Raw genomic sequence first — 20596 nt, 5'->3', positions numbered from 1 at the left:
AGTTTAGTTTTTAAGGTATATTTCACTTGTTTAGAAACGTATGTTATCACCTTTTCTTTCGAAAATGGGAAGGGGGGAAGGAAAGAGAGAAATCGGACCAACAAAAAAGTTGCATGCACCCACTGTTGCAATTTGTAATCTTTAATTTCTGAGTAGAAATTAAAGCATAATACAATTGTCAACAGGTGTCTCAATCTGCCAACCACATAAAAATGGGCCGTCTGTCACCTAGAATGGTTTGTTACTATTTCTTAACTAAACACTATTATTTCCAGTTTATTATCGTTGATAACAACGTTCTTGTTTCTCAGTGTGCAGGTGTTTGACCAGTGGCAGAAGGGCAGCCTCTTCCAGAGGATCCTGGCAGGGACTGGACACAGGCTGGAGGCTCTGGGGACTCAGTCTGGGGAAGGGAGCCAGGCCTGGACGGTGGCGGGAGCTTTGCAGGCTGCCCTTCTCCTCCTGAACGACAGTGTGGCAGTCGACGGCCCCCAAGGCAGCCACACACCTACCAGGATGTAAGGCACATTTCCTGGTGGATTAGGCTAGACAACCCTGATTTTAAAGTGTGCATGACAAGACTGTTACGAAGGCATTCCATGTAGCCCCGGTTAGACAACAAACTGCTAGTTATTAGCAACTGGAAAATGCAAGGCTTGCATTGTGGACCCTGGTAGGACTGTTTGCAGCAAACTGGATGCCTGTCCAGCTGTTGAAAGCAATCGAATGAGGGCACGATGTTTGAGAGGGTTTTCAGATTGTGGACCTTAGGTCTTAACATCTTTGACATTCATTTAAAAATGAACAAAGACAGTTTAAAGGTTCTTTCCTGTAAGGAACTACTTGTTTTCCTATTTATTTAAACTTTTTGTGTAGTTGAAATGTTTACATAAGGTCCAGAAATATTTGAGAAGTAGGAAAGGTGGGATGTGTGTTATTATTTTTAAGGTAGAGAAACTGACTCACACACACGGTGGAGTCTAGTGCAACACGGGGTCTGTTTCTTCAGTAGGTGTGGCTGTTTGTAGTAACTTGATGAATCTTAGTAAACTCCTGAAGTTAAGGCTTTCCTTGGAAGAGGACAATAAGATTTCTTCATATTGTCACAAAAGGTTCATTTCAAACTGTGGGTCATAGAAAGTATTGCTCCCTGTACGGTGTGGAGAGGGAGTTATGATGTGCGCATTGTACGGTGCTGTACGTATGTCTTTTTCAGGCTCAGCGGCCATGGCTCACGGGCCCAGCCGCTCCGCGGTATGTGGGATCTTCCTGGACCGGGGCCCGAACCCGTGTCCCCTGCATCGGCAGATAGACTCTCAACCACTGCGCCACCAGGGAAGCCCAGTATGGGGTTTTTAACGACACACCTAACAAGTGGTAACTGAAAACACTGCCGACCCTTTTTCTTTTTCTGAAACCCAGTTAGGAAGCAGGGCGTTGCTTCTGAAGAGATTGCCCGGGGCACATGGGGACCGTGGCGGGGGAGGCAGTGCGGCTCCCTGCGGGCCGAGGACGCCGAGGAAGGGTTGCGGGCAGCCGGCCACGGACGTCTGCAGGATTAGCTGGAGAAAGGACGGGGTACACTGTTCTGTCACATGAGAGCTGCACGTGCAGCACAGTGCAGGGGGCCGGGCGTGGGCGTTGAAGGCTTCCCTGCTTGGTTACCTGTTTTGAAGCTGTTTGAAAGTAACATCTCTGTTACTTAACACACAGTAGTAGAGACGCCATGTCAGGTCCCCCTGGACGATCCTACACGCCTCCAGCACGTCCTGGCCCTTCCGCCCTGGGTCCCGCTGGGGCCCCCATAGACCAGAAGACCCGGGGACCCTCCCCGTCTCTTGGCTCCTTGGGGATCAGGGGCCTCAGTGGTCACATCCTGCTCTAAGTACCGAAGCCACTTGCAGGTATCCTTCTCCCGATCCTGACCCAGAGTTGCAGGGACGTGACCCGCCTCCGGTCATCCCGTCCGGCCCCATTCACGGGGCCGGAGTCTGGTCGGAGGCGGGCAGCCTGCACTCAGCCACACGCCGTCTGGACACTGAAGCGCTCTCGAAACACGCTTCCATATAAAATATTTTCTGGTAACCGCAGGTTTCATGGCAAATATATATATATATATATATATATATATATATATATATACACACACATTTATTTATTTATTCGTTTATTTTTGGCTGCATTGGGTCTTCGTTGCATGCGGGCTTTCTCTGGTTGCGGCGAGCGGGGGCTACTCTTCATTGCGGTGCACGGGCTTCTCATTGCGGTGGCTTCTCTTGCTGTGGAGCATGGGCTCTAGGCACGTGGGCTTCAGTAGTTGTGGCTCGTGGGCTCAGTAGTTGTGGCACGCGGGCTCAGTAGTTGCGGCTCGCGGGCTGAGTTGCTCCGCAACATGTGGGATCTTCCCGGACCAGGGCTCAAACCCGTGTCCCCTGCACTGGCAGGTGGATTCTTAACCCCTGCACCACCAGGGAAGTCCAAGAGCTCCAACTTGATTTCTTCCAAATAGTCACAAATCATCAGATGTTTCCAAAAGATTGGTTAAACCCTCTGTTACTCACCCGCACCACCACTGACTCAAGTTACTTTCATCTTTGTGTTCTGAATTTCTATTTACATTTGGATCCATTTCTGGATTTCTCTGTTCTGTCCCCTCCTCTCTCTACCTCAGGGTCATACCATGAACCATAATCATGGCAAATATTTCTAAATCTCACCTGGAACTTTATCCTAACCCTCACCTCTTCTACCCACTACTTGGGATATACCTTTCTGTTTTGGGGTAAAGAGAGTGTTTAATCCATATTCAGTACCTGAAGGAATCCCCAAATCAGAGGATTCGAGCGATACGACCTGTCAAGAACCTGGTTATCTGTGTACGTGGGGAACGTGGGACTTTGGTCTGTGAAGTCCCAAAGCTGTGGGATATTTTCCTGTCAGTGGAAGTTTTGTTTCCCAAGGAGGCATACTGAACTGCTTCCCGTTACATTTCATTTATTTATTTCTGCCCTCAGATTACTGCACCTGCAGAAACTGCAGCACGTCCTTTGGGAGCTGCCCCTGTGGCCGGCCCTGACGAGACTGCTCCAGCTCGACGGGGCTCTCAGGAGTGTGGTGGCCCAGAATCTACACCTTGTCCGAGGCAAACTAGCTCCAGGGTTATTTGTCCCCAACTCAAATCACGGCGAACATGGGAGCGGCTGGAAGGCAGGCTCGAAGCCGCCCGTCAGGTTTGGAGGTGAGGTATGGGCATGCATACATATTCGTGCTTGTCGATGGTGCCCAGGGATGTTTCAAACCCAGCACATCCTGGCTGAACGAGTAGCGTGTCATAGTGGGGACCACATCCTGCTGTTCCCGTCAGCCGGCCTGGGGCCTGGAGTCAGCCGGCCTGGGGTCTGGACAGGCTCTTTTCTGCCGTCCCATCCACACCCTGTCCTCTGCCCACTCCCTGCCCCTCGGCATCCGTGGGGATAGCAGGTCCCCCTCGTCTGCCCCGACGCCCTTCCTTGACTGCAGTCCCGGGAGGTGGCTGTCTGCACTCTGCTGCTTCTCACGGTGGACGGAGGAAGTGAGACAGCTGATGGAGCAGCTGCCCGAGGCTCGTGTGTCTGCAGAAAGAGGGGCCGGAGTTGGGTGACTTCGTCAGGCCCCACCCTCGGGGGGACATGAAGTGTCTGATAGCAGGTCCAGAGGCTGACCGGCCGGCTGCCAGGATTCAGTCTCTCGATTCACGGCCACGTGAGGGAGGGGTCGGGCATGGAGCAGCTGGCAGGGGGTGAATGTCTGTCCATCCTACAGAAATCCTCATTTGCCTGGAGACATCTTCTAAGGACTCTCGACCTGCTGGGCCTGGCCAGTCAAAACTGGAAAAGGACGTGCTTTTTGGGGAGCTAAAGCAGGTAAAGCACAGCAAAGGATCACAAGTAAGCACCTGGGACAGCACATTCCAGACGCTCAGGCAGTATTTCCTTTTGCTCTTGTTATGAATGGTGCCAGTGCAATAAAGAGCACAGGCAGTTTTTGAAGCACGTTGCTTTCTTTTACAGCTCTGGTTTCTGTTTGCGGGGCTCTGACTCTCAGAGAGCTGTGTCAGCCCCTCTCCGGGTGGCCCCTCAGGCTCTCGTTTGTCTTTTAGCTGCGGATGAAGAAGAACGCCACTGGTCTGTGCCTGAACGGACGCTTGTCCCAGACGGAAGCTCCCCTGCCTCCCGGGACTGCTGGCGTCCCCAAGGGGCTGGGCTGTGGTCACCACTCCTCCAGTGAGGCCAGTGCTTTACATAAGCTGCTTGAGTCACTGGAGGATGTGGTGAGTATCCACCGTCTGGTCTCTTCTGGGCACTGGGAGCTCATTTCTGAGGTGGATTCACCAAAGATGCTCACACGGGAGCCTCAGTCTTACAAGACAGCTGCCCCTGGGCGCCCCCTCCTGGAGGCCACCTTAAGAGGCTGTGTGCCACCCACATGGCCAGAATCTGCTTGGTGTTAAATGAGCCTCCCCAAGGGCACCCAGAATGTTTCCCCAGGCCGCATCCACTTCCCTGTGTCCAGGTTCTCCGTCCTGCTCCATTTCTAGCTGCAGAGGCTACAGCAGGCGGAGGCATGTCCGGTGGGCAGTTGGCTTGGGGCTGAGCTGTAGCTTCCAGGGGCCAGAGGCCTGGGGGGGGCGTGGTCTCCCCACATGCCCCCCAGCCCCCCAGTGTAGGGCTGCAGGGTGTCGAGAATTAGTTAGTGAAAAGGATCATGTCCAGTCCGGCCTGCACTCCTCTTACTGAGCACTAAACATATTGACGTTCACCTTTTCGTAGTTCATTTCATTTTCAGTATTACCTGTTTCATGTTTATGTTCTTCCTTATAAACCATGAAATAAGATCAGTGAAACGATGAAACTAGTGAACTATAAACTGTGCCAGTTGGGGCAGTGGTGTGTCAAGCCAGTCAGCGTCTTCCCAGCACGTTTGCTCTGTGCGTATTCGTGTGCAGAAGGGTGCGCGCTGCCCTGGCCGAGGAGGGTGGAAAAGCTTGGGTCCTCAGAGGGCGGCATCTGGGAATCCTCCCAGATGAGAGCATGAGCCCTTAAGGAGGCGGGTAACTTGAAGCAAGGAGAACTTGGGAGGGTGCCGGGCAGAGGGAAAGTGTGTGCAGGCGGGAAAACCATCGCCTGCTGGCACGGTTGCTTTTTTTTTTTTTTTTGGGTATGCAGGCCTCTCACTGTTGTGGCCTCTCCCGTTGCGGAGCACAGGCTCCGGACGCGCAGGCTCAGTGGCCATGGCTCACAGGCCCAGCCGCTCCACGGCATGTGGGATCTTCCCGGACCGGGGCATGAACCCGTGTCCCCTGCATCGGCAGGCGGACTCTCAACCACTGCGCCACCAGGGAAGCCCTGGCATGGTTGCTTTTGTGCTCTTGGTTTGTAAGCTCTCTCCTGGCAGAAAGCCACCCGAGTTTCTCTGTATCGATGAAGCCTCTGTCACGGCGCAGTTATGTTTCTGTATTATGTGCAGGGTAGGTAGCCTTCCTGCTGGGGCTTAGGTTGTTTATCACCATGGGACGACCCCGCAGCTTGGCGGGTAGTTCTGCTGGTTCTAGCAGACCCCTCCCTCGTAGCTGCGGGACTCTGGGTACGCAGCTAGGGCACCAGGGGCAGGGGGTGTGCGGGGCTGGTCCTGTCTCCTCCAAGCCCCAGGGTCTCTCCATCCTTGTGGCCTGTCTGTGTGGTCCCCCAGCAGCCCGGGGATCCCAGGCGAGAGAGCGGTTGGGAGCTGCTCCTCAGAAAGGGGCTGTGTCCCTCCTTCTGCACCGTGTTGGTTAACAGGGGCCCCAGCCCAGCCTCGATGAGCCATGGGGTGCGGTTACAGGGTCGTGGTGCTGGGACGTCTGCCCCACTGGGGTCAGGTGGGGGACAGGCCAACACAGACGGGCTTGATGCCTGGGTGCTCTCTGCTTTGTGGCTGTCTGAAGCTGTATGTGGGGTCTGTTCACCTGAACAAAGACTCAAGTCCAGGACCAGGACCAGGTGGTCCCAGCCGTAAGGGGCACAGTTCAAAGGGACCCCCAGCTGAGTAAGAACGGGTAGAGGCTGCATCACAGATGCCCACAGCTTCATTGCTTTATGTACCACAAGCAATGTTCTCTCTGCCTTTTAAGGGTCATCATTTGCAAGAGGTCATTACTGGGCCCACAAATATGCCAGTTTCAACACGGGAAGACGCCCCAGGCTGGCAGGACCTGGGGACACGGCTGTTGGAAGTGAGCCTGCCCTGCACTCAGCTTCTGTGGCTGCCGGGAGCCAGGGTCTCCCCCCACGACTGTACGGACTGGCTTTTCTCTGCGGCATAAGTACCTGTTGGATGGAACACTTCCGAACAATTGGAAACCGAGAGGACTCCAACCGCTTCCTTCTCTACTCGAGAGAGAGATCAACATAGTATATTCTATATCTTATGAAAAAATAGAGTTGTTTACTATTTTTTGTTTTAAAAAGATTAACCTCTTTGGTACTGTTGGAAAGCACATACAAAATGTGAAATAGTGAACAGTCCCTCCGAAGTTTAACTGTTGGCTTAAATCTCACAGGAAATCTAGGGAATCGAGGGCCCTCGTTTAGTTCAAGGTGCTTGTTTATCACGTCACCCAGGATGCCAAAGAGTGGTTCTCGAGGGAGCTCTGCTTCTCCAGGAAATTTGCCTTGTTTTTATTTTATCAAATGTGAATTGTATGTGTGATGAATTTCCATTCTCCTCGGATGCTAGGACGTTCACAGTCAAATATGTCAAATAGGAATGTATTTTTCTTAGCTCAAAACTCATTTCGTATTGTAGACATTAATTTTCCAGTTTCTCTGCTCTTGATGGAGATATTTTATGTGTTCTTACATTTTTATATTTTATGCGCTCCCATAAATGATTTTCCTTCATTTTGCAAATCAGGGTGGGGGAAGTTCATAAATAAACAAATATGTATTAGGAAAACTATTTCAAAGATTCTAAGTTCCTTATATAACTGGACTGCCGGGCGTTTGTATATATTTGTATTTAGATGAGTTTGTAATATTGTCTTCTGGAAAACCATTATTCAGTTTTGTTTTTGATTGCAGGGTATTTCATACACTTGAGAAAGCCCAACGGTTCCTCAAACAGACATACCCCTGGAAAGACTTCATGGGGTTCATACGGAAGACTTGCCAGGTGGCTCGATATGTGAATAAGCAGGAAAGTTTCCGGAACAGTCTTCTTGGTAAGTCAGGAATGAGGGTGTTTTCCCCGTTCACTGTGGCAACACGGCTTCCTAAGAGCTGATCGATCCTAGTGAGTGAGGGGAGCTAAGCGTGGGTCACCGGGACGGTGCCGTGAGGTTTCCGCATTTACTCCCGTCAGCCATAACTAGACGGCCGCGGGTCCCGGCACAGTCACTGCTTTCTCTCTCTAAACTGTCCTGGTTTGGTCAATAAACACTTACCTGTACAGACTCATCATGACCCAACCTCCGAAAGTCCAGATGTGCTGTGCGTGGGACCCTCTCCCTTAGCGCGTCCGCCCTGCCACGGGGGAGACCCATGTGGAGTGTGCTCCACTCTCTCCTTACCAGCCTCAAAACCAAAAATCCCCTAAAATATGAATCTCATAACTTGCAACTGCATGACTCATAGGGAATCATCCTGTCCCCCAAAAGACTCTTTTTTTTTAGAAGATGCTGGCAGGGCGATCCCTGCATCTCTGAGTTGGCCTCTTCCGGGTCTAGAGCTGGTTGTGTGTTTCCATCTGCCTTGGGAATTACACGCCCTGGTTTCCCATGTGTTCCATGGGCTCTGTCCCATGGGGTCATAGCATCTCCTTGGAACACCTGTGTCTTGGACCTCTAGGGGGTTTGGGCCTGGGGATGGGATTTCCGGTTCCTTTTCTGTGGTCATGTCCACCTAACACTCCTTCCTTCACTCCTCCTCAAACTTGTCTTAGGGGCTGCCAGAGACCCTCTCTCTCTGGTTCTCGGTATCAGACTCACCACCCACGAGAGGGGTCCCTGCATTTGCTGTGGTTACACTGCCAGGCTCTGCGCCCTGTACAGCAGCGCTGGGTCTGTGTTGGCTTCTCCAGTGCGTTGGCTGTGTTCTCTTGAGTTGGGTGCTCATCCTACATGTTAACTTTCTGCTTTACCACCTTGCTCTCCTTTTTTTAATCACTTATTTCTGCCCAGTTTTACCATTTCCAGAAATACAGGCTACAAACAGTTACATTCATCATCAGCAAGAGGCCCAGGTTCAGAAGTCCCAATGGTATTGATAATCACACACATTTGTTGTGTTTTGAGTGAACTGCTTTATTCAATCCTTGTGGCAACCTGTAAGTTGGGTACAACTTCATTTTCAGATGAGAATACTGAAGCTCAAGGAGATAGTATTCTTGGAGTAGGTCACAAAACTGCTAAGTGTCAAATCCGGGAAGGCTCACTGTGGAGCCTGTGAGCTTGACCACCCTCTTCCCTTTGGACGGATCCTTGCTAGGGGCTTAACTCTGCCCAAACACGCTCCATTGCAGAAATGTGACTGACTCCTCTTGACAAAGAACTGAGTTTTGTTGTTTTCTACTGTACATTTATTTTCTATTTCACTAATTTCCCTTTTAGTCTTTATTTCCTTCCTTCTAGTAAACTTATTTTGATGTTCTTTTTCTAGATTCTTGATTTTCAGATTTTCTTCTTTTCTAACATACACTTTCAGGGCTATACATTTTTCTGTATGCAAAGCTCCATATATATTCCACACATTTTGATACGTTGTGTTTTATGTTAGACTCACAGATCTTTCTATATTGAACTTACTTATATTTTAAGATTTTGGGTAGGGAGTATAGTGTAAAGCAATTTTGATTATCACGCGGAGACATGGGTAGTTACCACTAGGGGGGATGAATAATAACCGAGGGAAATTCGTGGGCTCTGGGCCCTTTACTGCCTGTGTTGGATGAGTACACAGACCTGATTCACTTACATCCTTGCTACTCAAAGTGTGGTCCCTGAACCAGTGGCATCAGCACCATCTGGGAGCCTGCTAGAAATACAGAACCTTGGCCCCACCTCAGACCTATGGAGTCAGAGCGTGAAGTTTAGGACGACACCCAGATGGTCTATGAGCACGTGGAAGTGTGAGGAGCTCTGGGTTACATGCATGACTAGCCTGTTGATCAGCATTCAACTCTCGGTTATACATTCTGTATTTCCCCTTCCTCCTGTAGAAAACAAAACCAACTGCACGTGATAAGAATTTGTTATTTATATATAACAGAAACACGAATTACGTTTTCTAATAACTGGATTCTGCTCTAAGTATTTAAATCATGGACTGCAGTGAGTTTTGCAGGCAGATGGAGCTGGGAGCAGACCCTGCTTCTGACACAGATTTTACTGAGTGGGTTACTGGCCTCCCATTGCAATCAGTTTTCTCCTTGGTGACATAGAAATTATACGGCCTACTGTACTGAGTTCTTATTAAGTAAGCTAATGTACGTGAAATTCCTAGTGCAGTACTTTTAGGCAGTTTCCATAGACACTAGTTCCTTTTTCTCCCCACAGAAATGATTCCAGAATAATAATGCACCACAAGGAATGGCAATGGAATTCACTGTGGTGGATTATGTTTCTTTTTTTGTTTAAAAAAGTTATTCCAAGTGGCTTGGTTTTCTGGTAGCATTAGCTTTAAAAATATGTGATATTAATCACACACATCTGTGCTAATTTTCAATATTGTTACCACCTTTTCCCCCCTTAAACACTTATAAAATTATATATACATAAGTCAGTCTATTGCAGCAGGAACTCAGCGACGTATAAAAATTGCAAGTGCCTCTGAAATAGGTGCTGGAGAGGTTAAATTACTTGTCTTAAATTAGAAGGATTTCTTTCTTTAAAAAAATCACCTTTATTGAAATATAATTGATTCATGCAACAAATCACCTGTGTTTAAAGTGTACGATTTGTTAGGTTCTGATGTGTGTATCTGTGAAGCTGTCATTACAGTTGAGACAGGGAACGTGTCCACCTGTCCCCAAAGTGTCCTCTTGCTCCCCTGTAATCCCCTCTCCGGTCAATCCAGCCCCTGCTCCGGTCCCCAGGTAACCACTGATTTGCCCTCGGTCATCATCAGTTAGTTTTTTCCTTTTCTAGAAATTTATATAAATGGAATTCCATAGTATGTTCTATGACATCTTTTACTTAGTGTAATTAATTAGTTCCAGCTCCATTCATGCGGCAGTATGCTCACTCCTCTTGACTGCTGAGTACTATTCTGTTGTGTGGACGTATCACAGATTGTTTACTCATTCACACGACTCACAGTTTGGGATGTTTCCTGTTTTGGGCTATAGCAAATAAACCTGCGAGGAACATTCATATACAATTTTTAATGGAAATATGCTTTCTTTTCTCTAGAAGTAAAATGGCTAGATTATATGGTACATGCATGTGTAACTTTTTAAGAAACTGACAAACTGTTTTTCAAAGTTGTACCATTTTACAGTTTCGACCAGAGCCCCTTCTGCCAGAGGGTTCTGATTCCTCCACTTGGTATGGTCGGTTTAGAAAATTTTAGCCATTCTAATAGGTGTGGTATCTCGTAATGGATTTCATTTGCATTTATGAGTAGTGATTTGAACATGTATCTTTTCATGTGCTTATATATCGTCTGTGTATCTTTAGTCATGAATTGTGTATTCACATCTTTCCCCCACTTTAAAAATTGGGCTGTGTGTTTCTTTATCATTGAGTTTAAAAGTTCCTTGTAAAGCAAGATAGAAGCCCTTTATCAGATACGTGCTTTGCGAATATTTTCTCCTGGTCTCAAGCTTGTCTTTCCATCTTTCTCAACAGCGTCATTCAGGAGCAAAAGATTTAATTTTGATCAAGGTCTATATATCTTTTTTTTTTTTCAGTGGATCATGGTTTTGGTAATATAGCTGAGAAATCTTTGCTAACTCTTGAGGTCACAAAGATTTTCACCTGTGTTTTCTTCTAGAAGGTTAATAGCTTTAGGTTTTAAAGTAGATCTGTGATGCATTCTGAGTTAATTTTTGTCTATGATGTAGGTGCATATCAGATTTTATTATTTTATCTTTTGCATATGGAGATCTAATTGCTCCAGAAAAATTTGTTGTGAAGATAATCCTTTCTCCACTGATTACCTTTGTACTTCTGTTAAATAAGTTGTGCAAATATGTGGGTCATTTTCTGCACTGTTTACTCTGTCCCAGTGATCTCTTTGTTGATCTTTACACCAGTATCATCTGATCTTGATTATTATAGTTTTATGGTAAGTCCTAAAGTCAAGTAGTGTAAGCCTTCCAACTTTCTTCTTCTAAAAAATTTTTTTTAGCTATTCTAGGTCATTTGCATTTTCATATGAATTTTAGAATCTGCTTGTCAATGTCTCAAAATTCTGCTGGAATTTTAACCAGGACTGAGTTGAATCTATAGATAAATTTAGGGAGAGTGACTTTTTTTCTGGTAGTAATGAGTCTTCTGACTCATGAACATAGTATATCTCTCCAGTTATTTAAGTGTTCTTTATTTCCTCTTAACAACTTGTAGTTTTCACTGTAGAAATTTTAATATTTCTATGCTATTGAAATGCTAGTGAAGTATATATATATATATATGTATATATGAATATATGAATATATATATATATATATATATATATATATATATATATATATATATATATATATATATAATGTTAAAACAACCTTGCATAACTGGGATAAATCCCAGTTGGTAAGATATATATCTTTTTCATATGTTACTGGATTCAACTTGCTAAAATTTTGTTTAACATTTTACATTTGTTCTATGAGGGATATTAGACTGTAGTTTTCCTTTCTTTTAATATCTTTGCCTTATTTTGTTATCAGGGTAATCCTGGCCTCATGAGTGGAAGAGTACTTTCTCCTTTTCAGTTTTTTTAGAAGAGTTTGTGTTGAATTGGTATTGTTTCTCCCTTAAACATTTGGTAGAATTCACTAGTGAAGCCATCTGGGCCTTTAGTTTTCTTTTTGGGAAGATTTTTAACTACAAATTCAATTTATTTAAAGGATATAGGGCTATGCAGATTATCTATTTCTTCTTAAATCAGCTTCGGTAGATTGTGTCTTTCAAGGAATTTTTCTCTTTCATCTGAATTGTCTAATTTAGTGTCATCCGTATCTCATAATACAGCTGACCCTTGAACCACATGGGTTTGCCCTGCGCTGGTCCACTTGTGTGTGGATGTTTTTCAGTAGTAAATACTACAGTACTCGTGCCATCTCTTGTTGGTTGAATCTACAGATGCAGAACCGCAGGTACGGGGGATATGATTTGGAGGGCTGACCGTATGTTACAAGAGGATTTTTTACTGCGTGGAGGGTTGGCATCCCTGACCCCCATGTTATTCTCTTAACATTACAGAATCTGTATAATCTTTACCTCTCTCATACATGATATCAGTGATGTGTGCCTTTCTTTTTTCGTGATCACTCTGCAGAGAGGCTTGTCAGTGCTATTGATCTCAAAGAAGTAGCCTTTGGTTTTGTTCATTTTCCCCTAATGTTTTTCTTTTTCTTATTTCCTTAGTTTCCACTTTTATTATTTTCTTTCTTCTACTTACTGTGGGTTTAACTGACTCTGCATTTCTAGTTTCTTAACTTGGAAATTGACTTGGAAGTTGAAGTCTCTGAGACCCTTATTCATTTCCCATATAGGTACTTAATTTCTCCCTAAGTACTGTTTTTTTTAGTGGCATCTCACAAATATTGGAATATTGTACTTTCATTTTCATCTAATTTTGAAGTACTTTTTAATTTACCTTTTGATTTCTTTTTTGATCTATGAGCTGTTTAGTTCCCAAATATTTGTGATTTTCCAGTTATATTTAGGTATTGATTTCTAATTGAATTAGTCAATGAACATCCTTTGTATGACTTTGATCTTATTAAATTTATTGAGACTTTTTTATAGCCTAGAATATGGTCTCCTTGGAAAATGTGCCATTGCTTTTGAGAAGAATGTGTACGATATTGTTGTTGGGTGGGGCATTCTTCAAACATCAATTAGATCAAGAAATCTGTATCCTTACTGATATTTATCTTCCTGTTCTATCAATTATTTGGAGAGGGGTATTGAAATCTCCAGCTATAATTGTGGATTTGTCTATTTATCCTGTATTTCATCAGTTTTTGTGTTGTGGGTTTTTTTTAAAAAAATATTTATTTATTTGGCTGTGTTCGGATCTTCGTTGCAGCATGCAGGATCCTTCGTTGCGGCGCCTGGGCTTCAGAGTTGTGACGCACGGGCTTACTCGGCCCACGGCATGTGGGATCTTAGTTCTTTGACCAGGGGTCAAACCTGCGTCCCCTTCACTGGAAGGCAGATTCTTAACCACGGGACCACCAGGGAAGTCCCTGTGTCATGTGTTTTAAAACTCTGTTATAATGTGCGTAAAGATTTAGAATTGTTATGTCTTCTCAATTAATTGATACTTTTATGATTATGAAATAATAATGATATTATCATCTGGAATCTACTTCATCTGAAAGCTTCCTTTTGATTAATGTAGTGTGGTATGTCTTTTACATCTTTTTACTTTTAAGTTATTTATGTCTTTTATTTCAAGTACATTTTGTACATGCAACATATAATTGGTTCTTGTTTTATCTGACCTGACAAGTTTTGCATTTTTATTGGGTTATTTAAACTATAGAGTATAGGACTTCCTTGGTGGCGCAGTGGTTGAGGATCTGCCTGCCAAGGCAGGGGACACAGGTTTGAGCCCTGGTCCAGAAAGATCCCACATGCCGCAGAGCAGCTAAGCCCATGAGCCACAACTACTGAACCAGCACTCTAGAGCCATCGAGGCACAACTACTGAGGCCTGCATGCCTAGAGCCCGTGCTCTGCAACAACAGAAGCCGCTGCAATGAGAAGCCTGCGCACCACAACGAAGAGTAACCCCCACTCGCCACAACTAGAGAGAAGCCCACATGCAGCAACGAAGACCCAATGCAGCCAAAAATAGAAATAAATCAATAAATTAATTTATAACAAAAACAAACAAACAAAACCATGCAGTATAAACTAAATAGTATAAACTGTTTTATGTGATTAACACTCTTTTCTAGTAATTCTACCTGAATTCTGTCAGTTCTGGGTAAGCTCTGATTGATTAATTTGTTTCCTAGTTATGGGTCACATTTTCCTGCTTTTGTGCACGCCTGGCAATTTTCGATTGAATGCCAAATGTTACGAATTTAGCCTTGTTTTGTGATTGTTATGTTGTTTTCCTACGTTATCGAAAACATTGCTTGAAATAGTTTGATCCTTTAGGGTCTTGCTTTTAAGATTTGTTAGGCGGGGCTGGAGCAGTGCTCAGAGAGGTTGTAAATATTCCACGTTACTGAGTCAAGACCTTTTTGGCATCTTCTCCTCAATGTCTAACAAATCGTGGATTGCTCTAGTCTGGGTAACAGGAACAAAGTTTGTTCCTGGCCCTGCGTGATCACTGGCCCCTTATCTTTAATTTTGGGTGGTTCTTTCCCTGGCCTCAGGGAGCTCCTTCTCATGCATGGAGCATTCGTCCTCAGCAGACAGCAGATGACTCCCTGGGCAGCTACTCTGTCCCGTGAACCCCTCCTGTCTTTCGGACTCTAAACCCCCTCCCTTCAACTCAGGACGCCTACCAGACTCCAGCTCTGCCTTCTGAGTCACGGGGGGGAAGGCCTCACCTTGTTCATTTTCTACCGTTTGTTCATGGGTCTCTGTCCTACACTCCTTGGCGGCCAGTGGCACTTCATCTTGGCCAGAAGCGGAAGTCAAATCAGAAGGACTTCTAATCCTCTCTCGTTATATTTTCAACCATGTTAACTGAAACACTGTAGCATGTCTCACTTTACTAGACTTGACTTTTATACCCAACTCGAAATCAATATATGAAATGCCTTCCTATTTAGTTTTCTCTGAGGAATCTCCTTGTTATGAAGAAAACATGGATTGGAAAATCATTGGTGATAATTATTTCGCATTTTTGAATAACTTGATCAAGACTCCAGCAGCTTCCATATCTAGGTGAGTTTTCAGAATTCAACTTCTAGGTCTTGACTTAACTATTATCTGAAGATAAACAAAACCTAGTTATTGGAGGCACTTGCTTTAAAATGTGAGATCCTGATGTAGCTCTCAATAAAGCACTCCATATGGGTTTGGTTCTCAATAAATATTTGTGTCATACAATGTAGGACTCATGTAGGACTCATTTTGAAAGGAAACAGATTACGGCAATAAGATGTCCCCTTGAGAGCATAATTTATTATAAAATACTCCCAAAATAAAATCCTTCTTTGAAAAATAGTCTTATCTAGTTGCTTAGAGTTTAGACTGGGGATCGATGATTTCAGAGCCTGGTAGTTCTGGAGACTTTTGAGAGAGAATTCATCTTTGGAGCTAAATCTGCCAGATTATATACCGCTTGGCTATTTCAGCACATGTGTTGGAATGGACATTTTTATGTATAATTATGGATATTGTGTATAGTTTAAGAGCATACTTTATTGTCTGTGGGGTGTGTTGGGATGTGATGGGACAGAAGCTTTGCCTTAGAGCAGTAGTTCTCAAACTTGGGAATGGATCAAATTTATCTGTGAAATTTGCTAAAAATACAAAGCTTGAACTTCACCCCAGACATGCTAAATCTTGCTTGTGTGTAGTACCCAGGTTTCTGTAGATACGAAAAATTCTACAGGTGGTTTTGGTGCAAGCCAAAGTTTAAGCAACACCCCACAGCATCTGTCTAGACCCGGGATTCGTCACTCCTGGGGAGACTTTAAGCTCAGCTATTAATGGGTACAGGAGGAAGAGAAGGTGATGGACTCTCTGGAGAATCAGTCCCTTGATCGTGTTGGATTTATAATACCTCACTTTCCCGAAAGTCACAGCTATTTAATAGCACAGAAAGATGGCAATGAAACTAGTCTGTATATGCTCCAAGGACATGTTTAATTTTATCTTTGTAGACTCATAGCAGCTGGCACAGCATCTTTCATGATAGGGGCTAGGTAACTAGATGTTGACTTAATGAATGAATGAATAAGAATGGACAATAAGTACAGAGTTAATATTAAGAAAGCTGAGCTGGAAATGAGAAAACCCGGCCCATATTCCAGTTCCTGCCATACAATAGCAGTTTGAATTTGCTAATTAAAAAAAAATCCTGAAATGTTTCTTTTCACATGGAATAGAAATGATGCTGTGTACCTCAAAGGGCTGTTGTAGGCATGAACTAAGAGTATAGTGGTGAACGTGCTTTAAAGATTGTAAAGTGATATAACGTGTGTGGCAATATCACTACCAGGAGTACTAGTTCTGCTTCGGCCCTTACTCATCCTACTATTGCTACCCCATGACCTCTCAGATCCTAATGAAAAACAAGATCATTTGCATTCTGCTCTACCAATACACGATTACTCACATAGTTGTGGTGCATGTATTTCTAAGCAGGGCTGGATTTGAGTAAGGTTCATATTGAAGTTTTCAGAGTGTAGCTTTCTCTTTCCTGATCAAGTTTTTTCCCAGGAAATGTTTTCGATGTTCCATGGTTCAGATTAGCCGCTGTCTGTTCTACAAATGACAATAAAGTAAATTAAGCCTGTATTTTTCCTGCTTTCAGATCTCAGTTGTGAGAGAGGAAAACAATTCCTTGCACTTGACCCATCCTCTGTGTATTCTATGCCAGACTGTGTTACACAACAGAATTACAGAGTTAAGGAAGTTTAGAAAGTAATTCACCCTTTAGGGCATTAAGAGACAATACAGGTCAAAATCCTGTATCTACAATTCTGAAATCTGCAGAAGTCTGAAAATCGAAGCTTTTCTCAAGATCAGCATCGCAACTCGTTCTGCAGACGTAAGTGTTAAGGGGTCTGTTGCCCCTCCCACTGAACCTGTTCGGAGGTGTCCCTGCAGAAGTGTCAGTGAGTTGATACAGGGCTGCCCCGGTGCCCCTGGAGGAGGGGCCATGAATGCATGTGTGATACTTGCACAAGCTCCCTTTCTAAAGTCTGAAACACACAGGGCCCCAAGGATTTCAGAAGTGGACTTGTAGCTCCTGAGTCAGTCAGTTCTTCAAGTGAGGGCTCCTATTAGAAGTGTGGGTTTGTCTTAATTGTCGAGCTGCTCCTTTGAGAACGCTTTGTATTTAAAAAATAAACCCCCGGAGGGGAAGTACGCCATCTGAAATGATGAGTTTCTGATAGTGGGAAGTACAGCATTGTTTAAAGATCACTGCAGTTGCTTTCTAGAATGAGAAATCCTAACACTTGTCCTTAGATCATACAGGGGCAGTTTCAAACCGTCTTGCAATTTGGACAGCCTCTGTCACCAAGACATTCTGAGATGTAATAAGGAATTGAATCCTAAGATGCCTCCGGCATAAACAGCAAACTTATCTTTAATGATCATGCATATAAACTCACTGAGTAAAGTAACTTAAAATACATTGTTTTTGGTGCAAGAAGCAGATTTTTAGCTAAATGTATGCAACTGCATTGTAGATTTCTAAAACATTTTCAAATGTTCACATGAATCCCTGTTGGGAAAATATATTGCCTAGTAAATATTTCATTTATGTTTTACTATAAAAAATCGGAGTATTATCTAAAAATTTGATAAGTTGAATTTGTCTTGAATTTATTTATTTTTTCTGATACTGCATCAGTTCTGTTAATATTGTAGGGTCTTACATTTCACAAAGGCACTTCTAATGATGGAAAAGAAGTTGCAGACCCTTGAGGATGAGCAAATGAACTTCCTTTTATCTCTTACGGGATTTTGGGAGAAATTATTATTGCCCAATCCTTTTGGCTCATCCAGTATTCCCAAATTCCATAACCTCTCACCTCTCCCTGAGACGATTCTAAATACAAGTCATTTGTGGATAAATCATTTAACGAGTTTAGAGAGAGACACACCTGGTATTGATACTCAGAAACTTCTGGAATTCGGCAAAGAAATGATTGAAAAGGTACAAGCTCTTTAAAGTCTCTGGATAAGGAAGGAATCAAGAAATATCTTGAGATTTATGGAATTAATACTTTTTGGAATGAATCCCAAGATCCTGGCATTGTGGACGCATGGCGCTTCAAAAGGAGAAAGAGCTAAACTGGGAATCTTGTCTACACTTGTAAATTTTTCTGATCCATAAAATGAGAGGATTCATAGTAAAAGCTTTAACTTTTCCCAGTTGTTCCATTCAGATTGGCCTCAGTCGCCAGCCAGGAAAATGGATTTTGTTCATTTAAGTGAAGTGATAATAAATAATCTCTATGAATTAGGATTTCTGAGGCAGGAACAAGTCACAGAAGCTGTAGGCACAGTCTATGCTATGAGGAATACATCCGACCTTTTCTCAGCCCTTTCTGAACCTCAAAAACAAGACATTGATAAAATTTTGATTCATGTCTACCTAAGTGTCTTCCAGGTCAAAGATTCAGCTTTACTTCTCTAGATTTACTCTTCATTTTACCAATATATTTATAAATTCTTGAGCATTCAGAGGAGAGGGTCTTTGCTGTCTTTCCTTACACAAATCTCAAAACACATTTTGGATATCATAAAGCAATTTAATTTCCAAAACATCAGGGAAGAACTTGCATTTTTTTCTTTTTCTTTTTTATGAAGGAAACGGGAGAAGGAGATAGGGAACTTGTTATTAAGCAGCTAATCTCAATCTTGCCTGATGTTGGAACGGATTTCAGGTGTTGAATATATGTATGTGGGTGTTTGAGGTTTTTTTTAAATTAATTAATTTTTGGCTGTGTTTGGGTCTTCGTTTCTGTGTGAGGGCTTTCTCCAGTTGTGGCGAGTGGGGGCCACTCTTCATCGCGGTGCGCGGGCCTCTCACTGTTGCGGTCTCTCGTTGCGGAGCACAGGCTCCAGATGCGCAGGCTCAGTAGTTGTGGCTCACGGGCCCAGTTGCTCCGCAGCATGTGGGATCCTCCCAGACCAGGGCTCGAACCTGTGTCCCCTCCATTGGCAGGCAGACTCTCAACCACTGCGCCACCAGGAAAGCCCCAGCATTTGTATTTTTATATGAGACAACAGGGTTTCTTAGGGGAATTTCTGAAGTATCTTACTGTCAACAGTTGCTTTCAATTTTTAACTTTTTGGAGCTTCAAGTCCAATCCCTGTTGTCTACAGAGGGTCCTGCAATGGAAGTGATCCACGCTACTTTTTCTTTATTTCAGTATGTGAGCCAACTCATCAATGGCTCAGCAGAAGCCCTGCTAGGTAGTGAATGCTTTGTTCTGGATAATAAAAGCGTTTCTTCCATGAATTATTCAATAGATGAGGGGTCTTCATCTATTCTCCCGTGGGCACAAATCCTTTCAAACCTCTCAGCAAACGGCAGTGAGTTCCATGAATTTACGGCCGTTCACTGTACCATTTCATGGCTGCAAATGTGGGCCCAAATCTGTGGACGCCTGGCTCAAATATTTCAGCTGGACACGAATGTTTTCACTCCTCTTCGTGTTGGTCTCACTCAGATTTTGGCTGCACTGGAAAGTGATGTGAAAATTCCCCAAAGCTGCCAGGGAATATTTCCAGATGTGGAAAACAAAATGAGCTCTACTTTGAAGCTTGTTACTTGGATGTTGAATAGAATGATGGGACCTTATTGTTCATGGAATATGTCAAAAATAAATTGTGTGAACGTTTACTTAAAAAATGTGGCTGACTTTCTAAACGTTATACTTAATGCAGTCTTTGAAAAAGAAAAGGTACCAAAACCTGAGATTTTATTAACTCTTTTAAATGATTCCACAAACCAAGTAAGGATGATTATCAACAACTTAACAAGGGATGTTGATTCTGCGCCTCAATCCAACTGGAAACATTTTACTGAATTAATTCTAAAACCCATAGAAATGTCAGATGAAATGCCTCGTCAGTTTCAAAGTATTTGGCTGCATTTAGTAGCTCTGGGGAAGGAAATTCAAAAACTTGTGAAAGATATTTCCCCTAACATCCTGGAAAAGAACACCTCTTCTAAAACTGAAAAAAAAAAATTAAACATATTTGCTACCAGTCCAAAGGAAAATAGTATACACAGCTTAGGCTGTTCATTTTATCAGTTAGCTAGTTACCTTGCCTTTAATTTATCTCATGATCTCCAAAATTCACCCCAGATAATTTCTCATGGATTAATGAAAGCTGTGGTCTCAATATTGAATTCATGAGGGAGGCGTTCAACGCCCTGATGCCCTCAGTTTATCACGATATTCCACAAGAGCCAGGTACTATTCAAGTTTTAAAGAAGGTAACTTCTTTCCTGTGCACGGTCAAGAAAACAGACATACACCTGCTAGTAGACAAGCTGGAACAGATAAGTGAAAGCCTGATGGATCTTTTCTTTTTTCTTTTTTTTTAACAAAACGTCTTTATTGGAGTATAATTGCTTTACAATGGTGTGTTCGTTTCTGCTTTATAAAAAAGTCAATCAGTTATACATTTACATATGTACCCATATCTCTTCCCTCTTGCGTCTCCCTCCCTCCCACCCTCCCTATCCCACCCCTCTAGG

The 20596-nt window shown here is 43.7% G+C and overlaps 1 protein-coding gene and 1 pseudogene across 2 annotated transcripts in view; both read left to right on the top strand.

The window, feature by feature from the left end:
• Nucleotides 1-522, top strand: part of LOC309827193 (ATP-binding cassette sub-family A member 13-like) — a 34336-nt pseudogene extending 33814 nt beyond the window's left edge. The window contains exon 7 of the transcript in view: nt 312-522. The product of the transcript in view is annotated as an ATP-binding cassette sub-family A member 13-like (transcript). The remainder of the gene's footprint in view (nt 1-311) is intronic.
• A 2668-nt stretch (nt 523-3190) lies between these two features.
• LOC309827192 (ATP-binding cassette sub-family A member 13-like) lies at nt 3191-20327 on the top strand (the record flags this gene model as incomplete). Its single annotated transcript, XM_082661727.1, is given in 13 exon segments — nt 3191-3238; nt 3520-3571; nt 3802-3902; nt 4139-4309; nt 5817-5896; nt 7098-7237; nt 14973-15087; nt 17749-18049; nt 18053-18214; nt 18218-18517; nt 18521-18659; nt 19090-19622; nt 20283-20327. Coding segments are annotated over 13 exon segments (2187 nt in total).
• Nucleotides 20328-20596: the final 269 nt, after the last annotated feature.

This window comes from Grampus griseus, assembly GCF_964374135.1.
Source record: "Grampus griseus genome assembly, chromosome: 9".
Taxonomy (NCBI): Eukaryota; Metazoa; Chordata; class Mammalia; order Artiodactyla; family Delphinidae; genus Grampus; species Grampus griseus.
The sequence above is the reverse complement of the archived record's forward strand: the minus strand, read 5'-3'. Positions and strand labels throughout refer to the sequence as shown.